At 43.6% G+C, this 19,193-nt stretch overlaps 1 protein-coding gene across 5 annotated transcripts in view; it reads left to right on the top strand.

Moving 5' to 3' along the window:
* Positions 1 to 19,193, top strand: part of RABGAP1L (RAB GTPase activating protein 1 like) — a 426,173-nt gene that overhangs the window by 292,583 nt on the left and 114,397 nt on the right. For all 5 annotated transcript variants that reach the window (XM_075320137.1, XM_075320138.1, XM_075320141.1 and 2 more), the window contains 2 exons: positions 4,738 to 4,863; positions 12,589 to 12,732. In XM_075320137.1, coding sequence (XP_075176252.1) covers positions 4,738 to 4,863; positions 12,589 to 12,732 — 270 coding nt within the window. The remainder of the gene's footprint in view (positions 1 to 4,737; positions 4,864 to 12,588; positions 12,733 to 19,193) is intronic.

Below are 19,193 nucleotides of genomic sequence, written 5' to 3'. Positions count from 1 at the left end.
GGTTTTCAGCAGTCTCCTTATCAGCAGAGACAGGATTACAATGATAGGTAACATCTCCATACACAGCAGATAACACAGGATCCACCAATCACAATAGGAGATATCACAGCTCCCCTGCTCCCCCTTCCCTTCACAATGACCTTTGAACAAGCTCATGTTCTTTCAAACAACTTTTTCAGCAGACACAGGATTACAATGAAAGGTCACAGCTGATAAGACAATATGTGATATCACAGCTCCCCTTCTCCCCCTCTCTTCATAATGACCTTTGCACACACTTATTAGATGCTTCACTACAAAAGATTGGCTGAGTCTTTTCATTGCTGCTAATGTGCATGTGACTTTTCTGAAAGAATAGGCACTATGGGCCCGATTCATAATTTGAGATTTATTGATGTAATTTTTCTTCCTTTGTCTTGTGTTTACTGACGATTTTTGCCAAATTATTCGAATCGGCGCACACAATTCATTAATTTGGTGCAAAAAAATCCCTTTTTTTCCATTTTGTTTTAACTTGGTTTTTTTTTTGCTTTTTTTGCAATATTTAAGCACTAAAGTCATGTCTTTTGCCAATTCAGAAAAAATGTGCCAAATTGAAAACTACTAGTGTTGAGCGGATCCGGATCGGCAAAATCCGGATCTGCACAGTTTGAGCACCCGGTCCGAGTCCGAACCGGACACGGAATTCCGGGTGCACGATCCGGATCCGTTTTTTTTTTGGGGGGTGTTTCTCTTTTTCTCTCTCCTCTCCTCTCTCTCTCCCCCTCTCTCTCCCCCTCTCTCTCCCCCTCTCTCTCCCCCTCTCTCTCCCCCTCTCTCTCCCCCTCTCTCTCCCCCTCTCTCTCCCCCTCTCTCTCCCCCTCTCTCTCCCCCTCTCTCTCCCCCTCTCTCTCCCCCTCTCTCTCCTCCTCTCTCTCCTCCTCTCTCTCTCCCTTCTCTCTCCCCCCTCTCACCCCCTCTCTCCCCCTCTCTCTCCCCCTCTCTCCCCCTCTCTCTCCCCCCTCTCTCTCCCCCTCTCTCTCCCCCTCTCTCTCCCCCTCTCTCTCCCCCTCTCTCTCCCTCTCTCTCTCCCTCTCTCTCTCCCTCTCTCTCTCCCTCTCTCTCCCCTCTGTCTCTCCCCTCTGCCTCCACCCCCTCTGCCTCCACCCCCCTCTGCCTCCACCCCCCTCTGCCTCCACCCCCCTCTGCCTCCACCCCCCTCTGCCTCCACCCCCCTCTGCCTCCACCCCCCTCTGCTCCACCCCCCTCTGCCTCCACCCCCCTCTGCCTCCACCCCCCTCTGCCTCCTCCCCCTCTGCCTCCTCCCCCTCTGTCTCCTCCCCCTCTGTCTCCTCCCCCTCTGTCTCCTCCCCCTCTGTCTCCTCCCCCTCTGTCTCCTCCCCCTCTGTCTCCTCCCCCTCTGTCTCCCCTCTCTGTCTCCCCCTCTCTGTCTCCCCCTCTCTGTCTCCCCCCCTCTGTCTCCCCCCCTCTGTCTCCCCCCCTCTGTCTCCCCCCCCTCTGTCTCCCCCCCCTCTGTCTCCCCCCCCCTCTGTCTCCCCCCCCCTCTGTCTCCCCCCCCCCTCTGTCTCCCCCCCCCTCTGTCTCCCCCCCCCTCTGTCTCCCCCCCTCTGTCCCCCCCCTCTGCCTCCCCCCCCTCTGCCTCCCCCCCCTCTGCCTCCCCCCCCTCTGCCTCCCCCCCTCTGTCTCCCCCCTCTGTCTCCCCCCTCTGTCTCCCCCCCTCTGTCTCCCCCCCCTCTGTCTCCCCCCCTCTGTCTCCCCCCCCTCTGTCTCCCCCCCTCTGTCTCCCCCCCTCTGTCTCCCCCCCTCTGTCTCCCCCCCCTCTGTCTCCCCCCCCTCTGTCTCCCCCCCCTCTGTCTCCCCCCCCTCTGTCTCCCCCCCCTCTGTCTCCCCCCCCTCTGTCTCCCCCCCCTCTGTCTCCCCCCCCTCTGTCTCCCCCCCCTCTGTCTCCCCCCCCCTCTGTCTCCCCCCCCCTCTGTCTCCCCCCCCTCTGTCTCCCCCCCCTCTGTCTCCCCCCCCTCTGTCTCCCCCCCCTCTGTCTCCCCCCCTCTGTCTCCCCCCCTCTGTCTCCCCCCCTCTGTCTCCCCCCCTCTCTGTCTCCCCCCCCCCCCCCCCTCCCCCCCCCCCCCCCCCCCCCCCCCCCCCCCCCCCTCTGTCTCCCCCCCCTCTCTGTCTCCCCCCCCTCTCTGTCTCCCCCCCCCCCTCTGTCTCCCCCCCCTCTGTCTCCCCCCCTCTGTCTCCCCCCCCTCTGCCTCCCCCCCCTCTGCCTCCCCCCCTCTGTCTCCCCCCCCTCTGTCTCCCCCCCCTCTGTCTCCCCCCCCCTCTGTCTCCCCCCCCCTCTGTCTCCCCCCCCCTCTGTCTCCCCCCCTCTCTCTCTCCCCCCCTCTCTCTCTCCCCCCTCTCTCTCTCTCCCCCCCTCTCTCTCTCTCCCCCCCTCTCTCTCTCTCCCCCCCCTCTCTCTCTCTCCCCCCCTCTCTCTCTCCCCCCCCTCTCTCTCTCCCCCCCTCTCTCTCTCTCCCCCCCTCTCTCTCTCTCCCCCCCCCTCTCTCTCTCTCCCCCCCCCTCTCTCTCTCTCCCCCCCTCTCTCTCTCTCCCCCCCCTCTCTCTCTCTCTCCCCCCCTCTCTCTCTCTCCCCCCCTCTCTCTCTCTCCCCCCCTCTCTCTCTCTCCCCCCCTCTCTCTCTCTCCCCCCCTCTCTCTCTCTTCTCCCCCTCTCTCTCTCTTCTCCCCCTCTCTCTCTCTTCTCCCCCTCTCTCTCTCTTCTCCCCCTCTCTCTCTCTTCTCCCCCTCTCTCTCTCTTCTCCCCCTCTCTCTCTCTTCTCCCCCTCTCTCTCTCTTCTCCCCCCCCCCTTTCCCCCCTCCCCCTCGGATTCCACTCCGGATTCGGACTTCTTTCTCAACCCGCCGGATAGCCGCCGGACCCGGATTTTTCACTATCCGCTCAACTCTAAAAACTACTTCTGAATTGGAGGAATGGAGTTGAGTGCTCCCAAAAAATTGCAACATTTGGTTAAAGTTCATTTTAAACAATATGTCTAAAATATCTGGATAAGCAAAGTGGTCGAGAAGAAAAGAAAGAATTAGAAAAGAAATAAACATCTTGCAAAAGTAGCACAAAAAGAATTAGAGAATAAAAAGGAGCAAATTACACCAAAAAAGTGAAGAAACGCCAATGATGAATCTGGGGCCTATGAGTCTAGCATAGCCCTAGAGGACGCTGTGAAAATTGGAAGAATTTGTTTTTTTATACTGATCATTAACATTGGCAAAAACAAACAAACAAACCACATTTAACATAAAAACCTAATGTAAATAGCGTCTCGTTATTTGATGACCTGTTCCTTTAAAGAATTTTGTAGGTCACCTTGCACATGTCTTGATTGTGTTACTGTCTTGTTACACAGACCTGCTCTTTACCATTTAATATCCTTACTCAAGTAATTGCATTATTGCTTTGGAATTTTATAATTTTATCTTTTTTTCGTTAATCCCTTGTATTAAAAGACTTTCCCAACCAAACCACCTACACATGAACCAAATAAGAGATTGCACCCTTCACGTTTGAGCCTGATAAGAGTTACAAGTTTTCAATCATGCAGAGCTCACTGAAGGTTTCTCAGTTAACTCGTTCTGCAAGAATAAGGCAGTGCAACCCGCAGTATATAGAAAGCAAACAATGCAAATTTTAAAATGAAACACAATTGGGGAAAAAAATTGTTTTTAGCCCAAAATACATTAATTGAAACAGAAATATGTATCTGAAGGTGTCCATATTACTTTATATTTCTTTATTTGGTGGCAGATAATTTGATAATTTCCTATAAACAGACACAAATTATTTTTACCCCCAGTTAAGGTGCAAATGCATCCTGTTTGACCCCCTTCACCACCCTGTATATAAGGAACATTCACTTCTCCTTTGTATACCTTTTTTTTAATTGGGAAAATTAATACAAAGGACCGGCACTCCAAATCTTCTGAAATATTTTTGTAGTTTATTCCATCATAATGTGCAGGCGTAAATACGCGTTTCGGCTAATAGTGAGCCTTTTTCACATCTAAAGGCTGACTATTAGCCGAAACGCGTATTTACGCCTGCACATTATGATGGAATAAACTACAAAAATATTTCAGAAGATTTGGAGTGCGGTCCTTTGTATTAATTATACTGTGGATGCCTTCCTTGGACACGTGCACCTTGAAGGATTGTGTGCCGCCTGGAACTTCTGTTTTCTTCTTTTTTTTAATTGGGCGATGAAGCAAAGAGGCTATGTTAGGACTGCTGACAGAGAGAAAAGTAGCTGTGTCGGAGAGTCTGCCCTTGCGTTTGGCACATCCTGAATGTTCCTTTATTTGTATTCAGGTTCTTTATAGATGCAGCGAGTTTATACAGAACACAATCAGCTCTGCAGACGCGGAGTATACAGGCGGGAGACACAAAGCTGGCAGCGGTGCTCTCTCGTATTTCCTTTTATTATCACCCCGCTGAATAACTTTCTTAGCCGCTATTTAAGGAGATGATCATCTTTGCATAAATAAAATGAAGGTGTGAAAAGTCACAAGTTCTAGGAACAGGATTAACCATCTAATCCCAGTGTTAAGAACAAAATAGTATCAGGCTTAGTTGTTGGCTTAGATGTTGGGAGCATTAGATGATCATGGTGTCTCATAATGCCCTAGATGCCAAAGATCAGTGGAAAGGTGCACTGACACTTTATCTTTTTTTTTTTTTTTTTTCCAGATGCCAGAAGAGCAGGCATTTTGTGTACTAGTCAGAATCATGTACGATTATCAGTTTAGGAACCTCTACAAGAATAACTTTGAAGATCTGCATTGCAAGTTTTTCCAGCTGGAGCGTTTGCTGCAGGTGAGTTCATCCAAAGTTTCTTACAGGAACTATAATCAGGATTAAACTTTTTATTAAATAGTGGTCGTTAAAAATGTCCTTTCCTGCTGTAGAGTCTGCGTAACGCCTTCACACAACTGGTTGTCCTGCTGCTTATGACAGAGATCTGTCCTTTAACTACTCCTTTCCTTATTTCTTCTAAGTATTAAATATCAGAGAGAGGAAGGATGAAGATATAAAATGTCATAGTGTGGAGAGGAGATTGCTGCTGTAGAGTCTGTATAACTCCTTCACACAACTGGTTGTCCTGCTGCTTATGACAGAGATCTGTCCTTTACTCATTTCCTTATTTCTTCTAAGTATTAAAGATCAGAGAGAGGAAGGATGAAGATATAAAAGGTCATAGTGTGGAGAGAAGATTGCTGATGTAGTGTCTGTGTAACTCCTTCACACAACTGGTTATCCTGCTGCTTCTGACATAGATCTGCCATTTTTGTACTTCTTCCCTTCTTTCTCTTAAGTCTTAAAGATCAGAGCAGAGAAAGGGAAGATGAAGTTATAGCAGGTAATAGTGTGGAGAGGAGGAAAAGCGTTCCAGGAGGGTGGGAAAGCCATTAACACAATCTGTAGATAGGGAATAAAGTACAAACCTGGCTGGGGAAGGAAGGAAAGTCACACAGGCAGTGTACAGGGAGAGAACCCATGGCAGACTCTGCACGGAGGTGAAAGGCGAATCAAAGTTGCTACCGTAGTAGAAATCCATCATTATGTGTAGAAATTAAACTGAAACACAAGAATCTGTTGATATAAGACAATAGTATTCTGCGTGCACATCCTTACATCTAGCATGTGTAACAGGAAGGGACACGTCAATATGAGAAAAGTCTAAAACTAGGCGCTGAATACAACCTGTATATTAGTGAGGGTCTAAAACTAAATGAAAAATTGCAAGATTGCATACTAGGTGTACTAATTGTAAGTTTCTTTCGATGCAAGATAACAAATAGTATTAAAAAATAGTAGTAAGACTCCAAACTATAAAAATGTATATATTTTATTTACTACTCAGTATATATATATTAAAAAATGGCGCTATCAACGGAGCACAGGACAATATTTTAAAGGTAAAGTAATAGCCTGTTTCCCCAAAAATAAGACCTACCCCTAAAACAAGCCTTAGTAGGATTTTTGGGATTTTTTGGAGTATGCGTAAAATATAAGCTCTACTCCAAAAATGAGCCCTAGTTGCGGTGCCATATGGCAGTGTCCAAGCAGCTAAAAAAAATAAAGAATATAGCAGGACTTTTCATCATAGAAAGCAGACACCCCCTGCCTCCCCAAAAATAAAAAAGAAAAAAATCGCACTCACCAGACCCCAAACCATTACAGTTGGAAAGTGCCGATTGTGGATGGGCTCTCACACAGAGATCTGCGTTGCTGTCAGGTTCCTACCGTTCCAGCTGCATTGCACTGCAGCTCTCACACACAGATCGGGTAATCAGTATCTCTCCACATGAGTGATACTGTTTCTAGTCACAAGGGGGAGCCAACCGCTGTAGAACACAGGGGATCTGACAGCGGCAAAGATGTCTATGTGAGAGCCCATTCACTTGACAACTCTAATCGTTTGAGGTCTGGTAAGTGTGATTCTTTTAGGGGTTGTTTGCTTTCTTTTTGGGGTAAACTTAGCAGTACATAAAGAATAATAAATATAAGCAGGTAATTTTAACCTTTGTAAATGTGGTATGTACGCCCGACTATAGGGCTGGTTCTGCACCATGAGAAAAGCAGATTAGATAAGAAAATGTGCATCTGAGCCAGTAATAGGACTAATACAAAATGTTTATGTTCCAGATTGACTATACTTGAATAAATGTTGATTTTTTTTTTTTTTGTTCAAGAATAAATATGGATTGTTATTCATGGGAAAATATAAGACATCCCGTGAAATTAAGCTCTAGATCATCTTTCGGAGCAAAAAAAAACCCAAAACAATATGAGACCCTGTCTTATTAGCTTGAGAAAATCTAGCTTAGAAACCATATGCAAATCAGGCTGGGTGTTCACTGGAGGCATGTCCAGTTTCTTGACACGCCCCCAGTGCACTTCCAGCCTAATCTGCATATGATTTTTATGCTAGGTTTCTCAGGACTGGCACATCGGATGTCTACAAAACCGGTACCATTTTTAGTGAGTTACATGCCCCTATGCAGCCATACCACCTATTCCTTACTTAAAAACATGTTGATATGATCCCTTTAAATATTTAGGTCAGCAGCCTTTTTTTTTTTCAAAATTTTTTTAACAGCGGCACAGAGTTTGAGAATCTGTCCTTTTGCTGCTAAAAGAAAAGGCATTAGAAATCGGCAAAACAGAAACCAGCAAAACCGCCATTCATTTGCATTGTGTCTGCTCCGGGGCTGCTGTTTATTTAACTAACATAGGCAGCGCCCCGGAGCGAGCATGAAGGAAATGAGAGCTGGCTGCAATTTGCATTCCGCTTGCAGTGCTTTCCATTGCCCTCTGTCATCCAGGGAGGACACAAAACAATACTCACATTTACTGCACATAGCGCCCTGTCTGTCACAGATGAAAATAAATGGAAATGTCCTATATCATCACCAGTGTGGTATAAAAATGCGATTTTTAACTTCACTCCTATTATTTTAAACACATTTCAATATTGACTAATGCTAGGAACAGTGCAGAACTGTAAGCTCTCCGGACAAGTCCTCATATTGTTCCATTGTTACTTTTTTTATTTTCTTTTATTAGAGGTTTATAAGGCTTTTTATTTTAAGCACATAACGAAGCGTGTCCAGAGGGGCATCTTCAGTAATAATTTTAGGACTATGTACCGGTCAAGAGAGACAAGGTGTTACGGTCACTTTGGGCGGCTTCTACCATTGTACAGTAAAGAGTGGCTAAAGGCTTATATCGATTTTATATTTCTATACAAGTTAATTAAACCCTTCTAATCCTAGAAATTCTCATGTGAACAGCGAGGAGAATCTTATATTTTCAAACAGACCATGAGTGGTGGATGGGATTCAGAACCCTGGACTTCTTATATTACCAAAGGCCCCCAAACACATTAGACTAAAGACCATCCAAAACCACCAATATTAGCAGGGTTGGCTAATAGTCTGACCAGGGGCAGACATATCATTAGTGCAATCTGTGCAGCTGCAGAGGGACCCAAGAGATAAAGGGACCCAAAGCAAGGGGAATTGTGCATTGTGATGAGCTATTGGACTTCAGAGGGCTCATACAGTGTTCTTCCACAGGGGCCTGTCTCTGTGTCTACCATGGAGTCTGATATGTATTGGGGCTCTCTTGATAGATAATGTTTGAGGATAGAAAGAACTGGTCTGTTGAATTTCAATGGCCACTCCTCTTTTTCTCTGGGAGATGAGCTGCTGTCAGAGAAGACTGCAAGTGGAGGCTAAAGAGATACGGTGGAGGTGGCGTGCCAAGAGGTCTGGAGAAGGTGGAGGGCCAAGATGTCTGGAGAAGGTGGAGGGCTAAGGAGTCTGGAGGAGTCGGGTTGCCGAGGGGTCTGGAGGAGGCCAGGGGGTGGCCAAGACGAGTGGAGGAGGCCTGGGGGGGGGAGCCAAGACACATGGAGGAGGCCAGTATGGGGCCCGAGGCGCATTGCGGGGTAGACTAGGTGCGTTGAGATGGCTGGGGGTCTTACAGGGAACATGCTTGCTTACTGAATGGAGTGTACTTGTGTACAGCGGAATTAGTTCAGATGGCTGTCTGCTGCAGATATTGTTGTTTTTTGTACAGAGCTCTTGGTCATTTATGAAATGGACTTTTAGTAGCTTATTGCGTCCTTTGAGCAAACAAAAGTGCGTTTTTAAAAGATCCCCATCATTTCTTTAACCCCGTCCCGCAAGCCCCACATAAATTAACGGGATAATAGTATGATGCCAGTGCCGGGAGCCTGTTAATTAGCGCGCTGTTTTTTTTTTTTCTGTAGTGTGAAATGGAAGCATGAAATAAAAAGCTCCCTGTCATAAACTGCGGATGTCACACATATATATATATATTATGTGTGTGTGTATGTGTGTGTGTGTGTGTGTGTGTGTGTATGTGTGTGTGTGTGTGTGTATGTATACGTGTATGTGTGTGTGTATGTATCTATGTATGTATATAAGAAAACTGTTTGAATGAGAAGGTGTGTCCAAACTTTTGGTCTGTACTGTGTGTGTTTATGTATGTATATGTGTGTGTGTATATATATTATTATTATTATTATTATTATTATTATTATTATTTTAATTTATAGAGCACCATTGATTCCATGGTGCTGTACATGAGAAGGGGGTTACATACAAAATACATATACAAGTTACAGTAGACAGACTAGTACAGAGGGAAGAGGGCCCTGCCCTTGCGGGCTTACATTCTATAGGATTATGGGGAGGAGACAGTAGGTGGGGTGTAGGTGGGGCGGCAGCTCCGCACGGTGGTGGGGCGGCAGCTCCGCACGGTGGTGAAGCAGTGAGGTCATTGAAGGTTATAGGCATTTCTGAACAGATGAGTCTTTAGGTTCCGTTTGAAGTGTGCAAGTGTAGTAGATAGTCTGACGTGTTGAGGCAGAGAGTTCCAGAAGATCCAGGGGATATTCGGGAGAAGTCTTGGAGGCGATTGCATGAGGAGCGAATGAGAGAGGAGGAGAGAAGGAGATCTTTATATATATATATATATATATATATATATATATATATATATATATATATATATATATATATATATATATATATATATATATATATATATATATATATATATATACATATATATATACTTTATATACTTTATATATAATTTTATTTTTCTTACATATGTATATGTAATATTTTATAAAAAGCATGTTGCTTCTGTGCTCTTGATGGAGCAACCAGTTCACTTGGCTCTTTAGACCGGGAGGCGTCACAAGCTCGGGTGAAGCGGAGGACGGGACTCCTCTCTGTACTGCACATGCGCTAAATACTTATTTTTCGTATAGGAACACGTCTAGAAACATTATTCTTCTAAACGAGAGTTGAGCAACAGGATTCACACTGCCATGGTCCGGTGTGAAGATTGAGCCACGCTGCTCCGTGGCAGCTGGACGTGGACAGTCTTCTCTTTTGCAGCCGTATTCCTGGGCTCTTCTGGCATTTACTAATCCCTGTGACATATATCATGAAGTTATAGTCCTAATTAATGCCCTGGTGGCCAGATTGAGAATGTCTTCCTCATAAGTGAAGTCTGCAGCCACGGAGAACTGGACTGGATGTGTGACTAGAGCAGAGCTGATCACAGAAGGTCCTGACGGGTCCCTTTAAATCCCGGTATCCTCTTGAATTTTGGTTTATTTCTACAACAAACTGTTACATTGTATCTTTCCATTCTGATTTGTTTACCCCAGGCGCTCTGGTTTTCCAGGGGCTGTTCAGTCGATACTATGGCTCCCTTGCTAGTGTTTGCTTTCTCTGTGTTTGTATATTAAATATTTGTGTATACATATGCAGGCACATAGCCTCAGTAATGCTACTGTCAATATTACGCTAAACCTTGCCTTTAAAATAATGGCCATCTGTTTCTCCATTCTCTCATTGTGCATAACAAACAGCCTGGATGTCACTGTTGATATTTTTTTCCAGCGTAGATTTTTTGTTTTTGAATGCGAACACTGTTTACCCCTAGATTTCTTGATATTGCACTTGCCAAATAAAACTCATTGTAACTCTGTTATTCTTGCTATGCCATGTCTTTTCAGAAAGGAAAAAAAAATCAACCTGTTGTCCAATATTTATCATGCCAATGAAAACCCTTGCAATCTTGCATGTTTATTGTAAAATTCAGTCTATGGCAAAAGTTCAACCCCCTGGATGAAGCTATATACAAAACGCACGTCGGGGCGTGCTGAAAGAACGGAGCAGAAGCGTATCAGTTTTGCAGAAACACGACACTAAAGTCTTAAAGATGTTCTGCAAAGCAGTAGGACATGAACAAAGATTACTTAGAAAGTTTCTTATATTTGCATTTAGGAAGCAAATGAATGATTAAAAAAAAAACCCTCAACAGATAGGTTTTCCAAACATCTTGGAGATGTAACTACAGATCTTCTGTATGTGTCATTTGTGCACATCATTCTGTGTCTTCATATAATCCCAGACAAGCCCAGTGGAGGCCGGATCATCGCTTCCAAGACTTCTTGTTTGTCTTGACCCTGAAAATACTTCTTAATAACATTGGCTGTACGTTTGGGGTTGTAGTCCTACTATCGAATAAATAGCTCATCATAGTCGCAGCCTCAACTCTGCGCTCAGCAAGGCCCGGTGACGCTGATGAGTTGTCGTCACTACCTTGTGCCTGTGAATAGTTGTACTTTACTGCTATTCAATGATGTCGGAGCTGCATTGAGGGATTGTGGGAGCCTTTTTGATAAATTGGTGAACAAGGAATATTGTGGGGATGTCTTTATTCAAATAAACTATTTTTTTATATTTTGTGCGGCTTTTTTTTGATTACTGGGTTATTAATGGGGGTGTCTGATAGATGCCTATCCATTCCAACCTCTGGGCTTGATATCAGCTGACATCAACCCCAAAAATGCCTATCCATTACTAACCTCTGGGCTTGATATCAGGTGACTTCAACCCCAAAAAATATTACCCTGATTTCCACCGCACCAGGACAAGCGGGAATAGCTGAGGCAAAGTGCCAGAATCCAATGTAATGCGCCACTTCTGGGACGGTTGTAGGCTGCTATTAGGCTGGGAAGAGCCAAATAATCATGGACCTTCCCAGCCTGATAAAATCAGCCCCTTGCTGTCTGCTTTACCTTGGCTGGTTATCAAAAATAAGGGGGACCCCACTCCATTTTTTTTTTTTATTTATTAGCTTAAACAAGGTTAAAAACACCCTTTAGTCCCAAATGAAAGGCACTATGTGGTGCAAGTGTGCAATATTCAATGTACTGCAGTGGCATTTAACCCTGCCTACATGCCTGCTATAATCTAAGATCTCCCTGAACGGCTTCCAGATTAGAGTGGGCCGAGCACCGCACCCCCAGGTCTCATATAAGACCCAATGACATGATGCGGCCGGCCAATCACAGTAATACTAGTAGCCATCATGGCTATGGCATTACTATGTATGGCAAGCAATCTCTGCATGTTTATTGCTTGTCTAACAGCTGCAAAATTTGCAGGACGCAGACTCTTACATATCATTCAAACGCTCACAATACTCGAGTGAGAAGCGTATCCGAGCAGCCTGTTGCTCGATGGCGTAACCAGCAATGGTGACCCCGCTCGTTCATCACTATTCCTTATATGAAGAGACAGAAGGATTTGCACAAGCCTCATACACAGATGATTAGTGGTCAGTTCTCCAAGATGTTTGGCACAACCTCCCTGCTGAGTTCCTTCAGAGACTGTGTGCAAGTTTTATCTAGAAGATCTGATGCAGTTTTAATGGTCCAATAGTTGGGAATTCTGTCATGTGCTCAGTAGGTGAAAAACATCTAATAAATTTGAAATATGGATATTCTGTTTCTGCTCCTATAACAAAGTCCAAAAGTTAAGGCATCCTACATTTTACAGTAGTCATACTTCTTATCGTTCATGTGGTGTCATATGAAAATTGTCCATTATTCTTGCTTTATTAGTAAAATTGGGCTGTGCATGGTCAGGATGTAATGGTTTGTGCATAATTATAATTTTTTTTTTCTTTTTCCATTGCTAGGATCTGCTCCCTGACCTTTACTCCCATTTTATGTCGCTGAATTTGGAAGCCCACATGTACGCCTCCCAGTGGTTCTTGAGCTTGTTCACAGCCAAGTTTCCCCTCTGCATGGTCTTCCACATCATGGATCTTCTCCTTTGTGAGGTAGAATCACTTTAATTGTAGTTATGCCTAGTTTTATAAAGAAAATCTGGAAACCGCTCGTAATAGCCTGATGAGTGAATAGGATTCATGTGTAAAGGCTATGTCCACTGTTCATATTCAACTAAAATAAAACTAATTTATAAACATCACATAGGAGACACTGAGACATCTGTATGCATAATATAGGAGACACTGAGACTGCTGTATGCATAACATAGGAGACACTGAGACTGCTGTATGCATAATATAGGAGACACTGAGACTGCTGTATGCATCACATAGGAGACACTGAGATTGCCCTATATACTGTACATCATATAGGAGACATTGAGACTGCTGTATTCATCACATAGGAGACGCAGAGATTGCTGTGTATATATATCATATTGGAGACACCCAGACTGATGTGTATACATCACATAGAAGGCATTGAGATTGCTGTATATACATTAGATAGGAGACACGAGACTGCTGCATACATCACATAAACACTGAAACTTCTGTGTATATCATAGGAGACACTGAGACTGCTCTATGCATTATGTAGGAGAAACTGAGACTGCTGTGTATATATATATATATATATATATATATATATATATATATATATATATATATATATATATATAATCTCTATATGACACAGTAGACCCTGATACTGCTCTACATACAGTATATCATATAGGAGACATTGAAACTGCTGTATACATCACATGGGAAACTCTGAGACTGGTGTATATACATCACATGGGAGACACGGAAACTGGTGTATATACATCTCATGGGAGACACGGAGACTGGTGTATGCATTACATAGGAGACACTGAGACCACTGTATACTTATCATATAGCAGGCACTAAGACTGCTGTATATGCATCACACAGTGTACATTGAGACTGCTGTATATATCACATGGGAGACACGGAAACTGGTGTATATACTGTACATCACATAGGAGACACGGAGACTGCTGTAGACACAGTACATCACATAGGAGACATTGAGACTGCTTTATGCATTACATAGGAGACACTGAGTCCGCTGTATACTTATATAGCAGGCACAGAGACTGTGGTGTATACATCACACAGTGTACATTGAGACTGGTTTATATACATCCCATTAGATACACCACAATTGTTAAATACATACCATCTGCCAGAATGAAGAACCTATTAACTCCACCCATAACGAATGTCCTGTCGTTCCCACTGGATCCTCATGTTCTGGGGGGGTGGGGGGGAGTTTTTACCAGATTCTGTTTATAATATAGATTTAAATTTTTCCCCCTAAAAATAGATGTCACATGACCATTCTTGGAATTTACCAGTCCTTCCTTTCAAATATTTGCGTGGAGTATAACCCAATATAGTCAGTAGCGCAATAGGAGGGTTTTCCAGTTTGGGAAAGCCCCTGTCGCCCACCTACAATTTGTTTTAAAAACAACTAAGCTTTACTCACCCTCCCTGGGTCCATCGCTTAGTGCTCCTGCTCCTAGTGTCTGTCAATGTCTGCAACACTGATGTTATGTCGAAAGTGCTGCAGCCAATAACCGAGCTCTGCCTAAGTAGACGTCACAAACCTTGGCTGCAGCGCTGTCGATGTGACATCAGCGCTGCAGACAACAACAGATATATATTTTATTCTTTATTTGTTAAGGAAACTGCAGCCAGAAGACAGAAAATTCACAAAACGTGAAAACCCCTGAAGCATATGCAACACGGGGCTGATTGTGAGAATCCACAGCTTAAAAAAAGCCTCAGAGGATATGGAAACGCTTGGAGGATATGAATATTTTCTACTTAAATGGATGCCCTTCTAGCTAAAAGTAATTTTTGCAATTGAGTTTCCTTAAAAATGTTTGGTTTTGTTCACCTTCCAAATCCTTTGCATTGCTGGTTGCAGAATGAGTTAACTGAGAATCAGTCAGTCAGCTTGCATTGGTTTGTAACTCTTTTATCCGTCTTTTTCAGTGCTTACAATAATATAATATTTATTCACTTATATAGCGCTATTAATTCCACAGCGCTTTACGTACATTGGCATCACTGTCCCCATTGGGGCTCACAATCTAAGTGCTAACCACTGAGCCACCGTGCCGCCCGTCTCAACTTATTTATGACCACAGATCGCATGAAAGCTCAGTTCAACTGTGCTGCTGTTATAAAGGAACTGAGGGGAGCTCTGAAAAAGACAAACAAATGAATGATCAACTTAGTAAAAAAAACAAGCTCACTGATAGATCCTCAGTTCACTCATTCTGCACCCAACAATGTGCAAGGAAGAAAACAGGAGTGTAAAAAACAAACGGTGCAAATTTTTTAATGAAATCTAATTGCAAAAATAATTATTAGCCCAAAATACAAACATTTAAGTAAAAACAAAAGTCCTGGAAGTTTCCAGTTTCCTTTAGGGAAACTTAAAACCAAAAAATATCTGATCACTTGGGGGTCCCAACAGGAAGACACTCTTCTTATTTGCTTTTTCTCAAGGAACCCATATAATGGATTTAAGCGGAGAAGCGTTCGGATAGACCTTGATGAGATTTGATCCGGCTGCAGCCCCATACTGTCCGGTCTCTTAGTGATTCACCCACTTATGTGTCACAGTCTGAGCACCAGATGGCCAGATTTATTTAGTTTTATACCAGATTAGAGATGGAATCGGCTACTTTAGATTCTCGGTATTATCAGGATTAGCTCATATGTTGTCAGTTTTAGACTTAGAGCATTGCCAGGAACTAAGGAAAGTGTTCTGCAATGGATTTGTGTGACCCACATGTCAAATAATACCTCCTATATGTGCGGGATCTACATAATGTCTCGTAATGTGTTCAAAGTTGGATAGTGGCATTGCTAAAGTTTAAGATCCCAAACGTCTTAAAAGTTTATCTCTGTAAAGTCATTCTGCGCAGTGAGGTTTCCCCACATTTTATCATATTCTCTGCCATGTAGGGGAATTTCATAGAAATGACCAACTGTAGGAGTCGCCCCTTATCCCGCTTCCTCCTTATCCTGCTTCCTTCTGAGACCGCAAGGACTAAGCTGTTCTTTAACATGCTGCCTTGGTGCCCTCTAGTGGTTGTGTTGGGAAATGCATTCATATGAGCGCTAAATCCTTTATTTCTCATAAAATGAGTCGCTAATCTCCTTATTAATATCCTGAACGTCTCCGGAGTCGGATTCCCAAGCATCAGATCATTGCGGTTTTTAATTAAATTTAGTTTTAATTGTTTTGCGTTAAAGGGTTAAAATAATAGTGATGGAAAAAGGTTGTATCCATGTTACACAAACCCACTGACTTATAGAGCTTTAAGTAGGGGTGCATGCAAATGACCAATTAAAAATAATAATTAAAATAATATATATAAATAAACAATTCATACAGAATTAAGCATAGCAAACATTTGGTGTGATATATATATATATATATATATATATATAATATACATACTAGCTGTACTAACCGGCTTCGCCCGGGTTAATAACTGCTGTTAACAAAGTAGAATGTATTAACAAGAATGTATTCTGCACACAAAAGCCACAAAACAAATAGATATAAATGTAATTGTCTGTCTCCCCCTCTGTATATATCTCTGTCTCTCTCTCTATCTCTTTGTCTGTCTGTCAGTCTCTTTCCCTGTCTTTTTCTGACGGTCTCTGTCTCTTTCTCCGTCTGTCTCAATCTCTTTCCCTGTCTGTCTATTTTTCCCTGTCTATCTGTTAACTTCCCTGTCTGTCTCTTTCCCTCTCTTTCCCTTTGTCTGTCTCTTTGTCTCTTTACCTGTCTTTGTCTGTCCCTTACCCTGTCTGTCTCTTTCCCTCTGTTTCCCTGTGTCTGTCTCTGTCTCTTTGTCTGTGTCTGTCTCTTTACCTGTCTGTGTCTGTCTCTTACCCTGTCTATGTCTGTTTCTTACCCTGTCTGTGTCTGCCTCTTTCCCTGTCTGTGTCTGTCTCTTTCCCTGGCTGCATTGTGACACGCCAACATTCCATATAAGGGCGTGACTGTGCATTCTTCTGAAGTTCTGGCTGCACTGTGGCTCCCAGCTCCATTTGCTTTAATGGAGGCAGTTTTTTTGGCAAATAACTGTAAAGCGCGGGGTGAAAATTTCCCCTCAAAACATAGCCTTTGATGCTCTCGGGGTTCAGAAGTGTGAGTGTGCAAAATTTTGTGGCTGTAGCTGCGAAGGTGTAGATGCCAATCCCGGACATACATACATACATACATACATACATACATACATACATACATACATACACACACACACACACACACATACATACATACATACATACATACATACATACATACATACATACACACATACACACATACACACATACATACATTCAGCTTTATATATTAGATATATATTTCAAAGAGATCATTAAAGGGGATGTCTACCTTTTCTTACTTAAAAGCACGTATTTTTGGCTACAAAACATTTTTGTAATTGGGTTTCATTGAAAAAAAAATTGCTGGTTGTAGAATGGGTCAACTGAGAATCAATCAGTGAACTCATTTTGATAGTTTAGTGAGAGAATTTCTAATGTTTTAATCTGTTTGTTGTTTTTTGTTTTTTTTTTTTTATTTTGTGGTAGCTGATTTATGACCACAGACCACATTAAGCTTGAAAGTGCAGGGAACAAAAAAAAACCCAAAATGATGCAACATTTTTAATGCAAGGGAATTGCAAAATTTTTTAGCCCAAAATATATGTATTTTAAACTGAAATCTGATATATAAAGCTGAATGTGTGTGTGTATGTGTGTGTGTATGTCCGGGATTGGCATCGGCACCTTCGCAGCTACAGCCACAAAATTTTGCACACTCACACTTCTGGACCCCGAGAACGTCATAGGCTATGTTTAGAGGGGAAATTTTAACCCCACTGTTTACAGTTATTCGCCAAAAAACCTGCCTCCATTAAAGCGAATGGAGCTCGGAGCCACAGTGCAGCCAGAACTTCAGAAGAATGCGCAGCCACGCCCTTATATGGAATGTTGGTGTGTCACAATGCAGCCAGGGAAAGAGACAGACACAGACAGGGAAAGAGACAGACACAGACAGGGAAAGAGACAGACACAGACAGGGAAAGAGACAGACACAGACAGGGAAAGAGACAGACACAGACAGGGAAAGAGACAGACACAGACAGGGAAAGAGACAGACACAGACAGGGAAAGAGACAGACACAGACAGGGAAAGAGACAGACACAGACAGGGAAAGAGACAGACACAGACAGGGAAAGAGACAGACACAGACAGGGAAAGAGACAGACACAGATACAGACCGACAGGGAGAGTGGCAGACAGGGAGAGTGGCAGACAGGGAGAGTGGCAGACAGGGAGAGTGGCAGACAGGGAGAGTGGCAGACAGGGAGAGTGGCAGACAGGGAGAGTGGCAGACAGGGAGAGTGGCAGACAGACAGACTAGGAAAGTGAGATATATACATAGGGGGAGACAGACAGAGAATGGGAGAGAAACAGAGAGACAGTTACTATGCTGGGCAGCGCTGGGTGCTATGTTGTGAGGCGAAATTTTAACCCTGCGCGTTCCAATTTACCAATCAATTTTGCCCCTATCTACATAATGGGGAAAAGGTGAAACGAAAAGTGTTGGGGGCAAATTGACAGCTGCCAGATGTAAACAAGGGGGACTTAAAGAATGAGAGCGATGGCGCCAAAGAGTATATACCGTACAGTTGCTAAGGTGGGGCCCCGACATGGGATACTCACCACACTCGGGGATATGAACACACACACACAATGCGCCACACACTACCACGTACTTGAACACATATACCACCCCCAGCACACATCTCACCACACATACACCAACCTCGCCACATAATCGCCCTAAACACACACAAGTCTGGTATTATCCTTCACAAATAAAAATCTGATTAATAAGCAGCCAAACTACAAGAACAACAAATGTACCACATAGGAAATACGGCAGCTGTCAGTCACATGGCCTGTCTATATGTGTATGTGTGAGCTAATATATACTGTCAGGGGGAGGGCTTTCTGTTGCCTGGAGATTTATCAGGCTGCCAATAGCAACCAATCACAGCTTCGCTTCTATTTTGCTACAGTTAATTAATCTGAGCTCTAATTGGTTAATATAGGCAACAAAGGACATTCTCAGTATGTGTGAGGTCATAGGATGTTAAATCTGTGTGGAATATCTGGGGTGTTGAAATATATGTTGTGAAATGCTTCTATTAGCTTAGTTTTTGCCTTTTAATAATTACATTTCTATTTATTTGTTTTGTGGTTTTTGTGTGCAGAATAAATTTTTGTTAATACACTCTATTTTGTTAACAGCAGTTATTAACCCGGGCGAAGCCGGGTACTACAGCTAGTTTAAAATAAAAATTTTAAAAAATTACCCAGAGTAGGGCAAGTGCTGTAAATCATTCAGGACTCCTCACTTGACTGTTCATCTCAGAATATG

The sequence above is a fragment of the Anomaloglossus baeobatrachus genome, chromosome 8 (genome assembly GCF_048569485.1).
Source record: "Anomaloglossus baeobatrachus isolate aAnoBae1 chromosome 8, aAnoBae1.hap1, whole genome shotgun sequence".
Taxonomy (NCBI): Eukaryota; Metazoa; Chordata; class Amphibia; order Anura; family Aromobatidae; genus Anomaloglossus; species Anomaloglossus baeobatrachus.
Note: the sequence above shows the minus strand (reverse complement) of the source record. Positions and strands in the feature narration are given on the sequence as shown.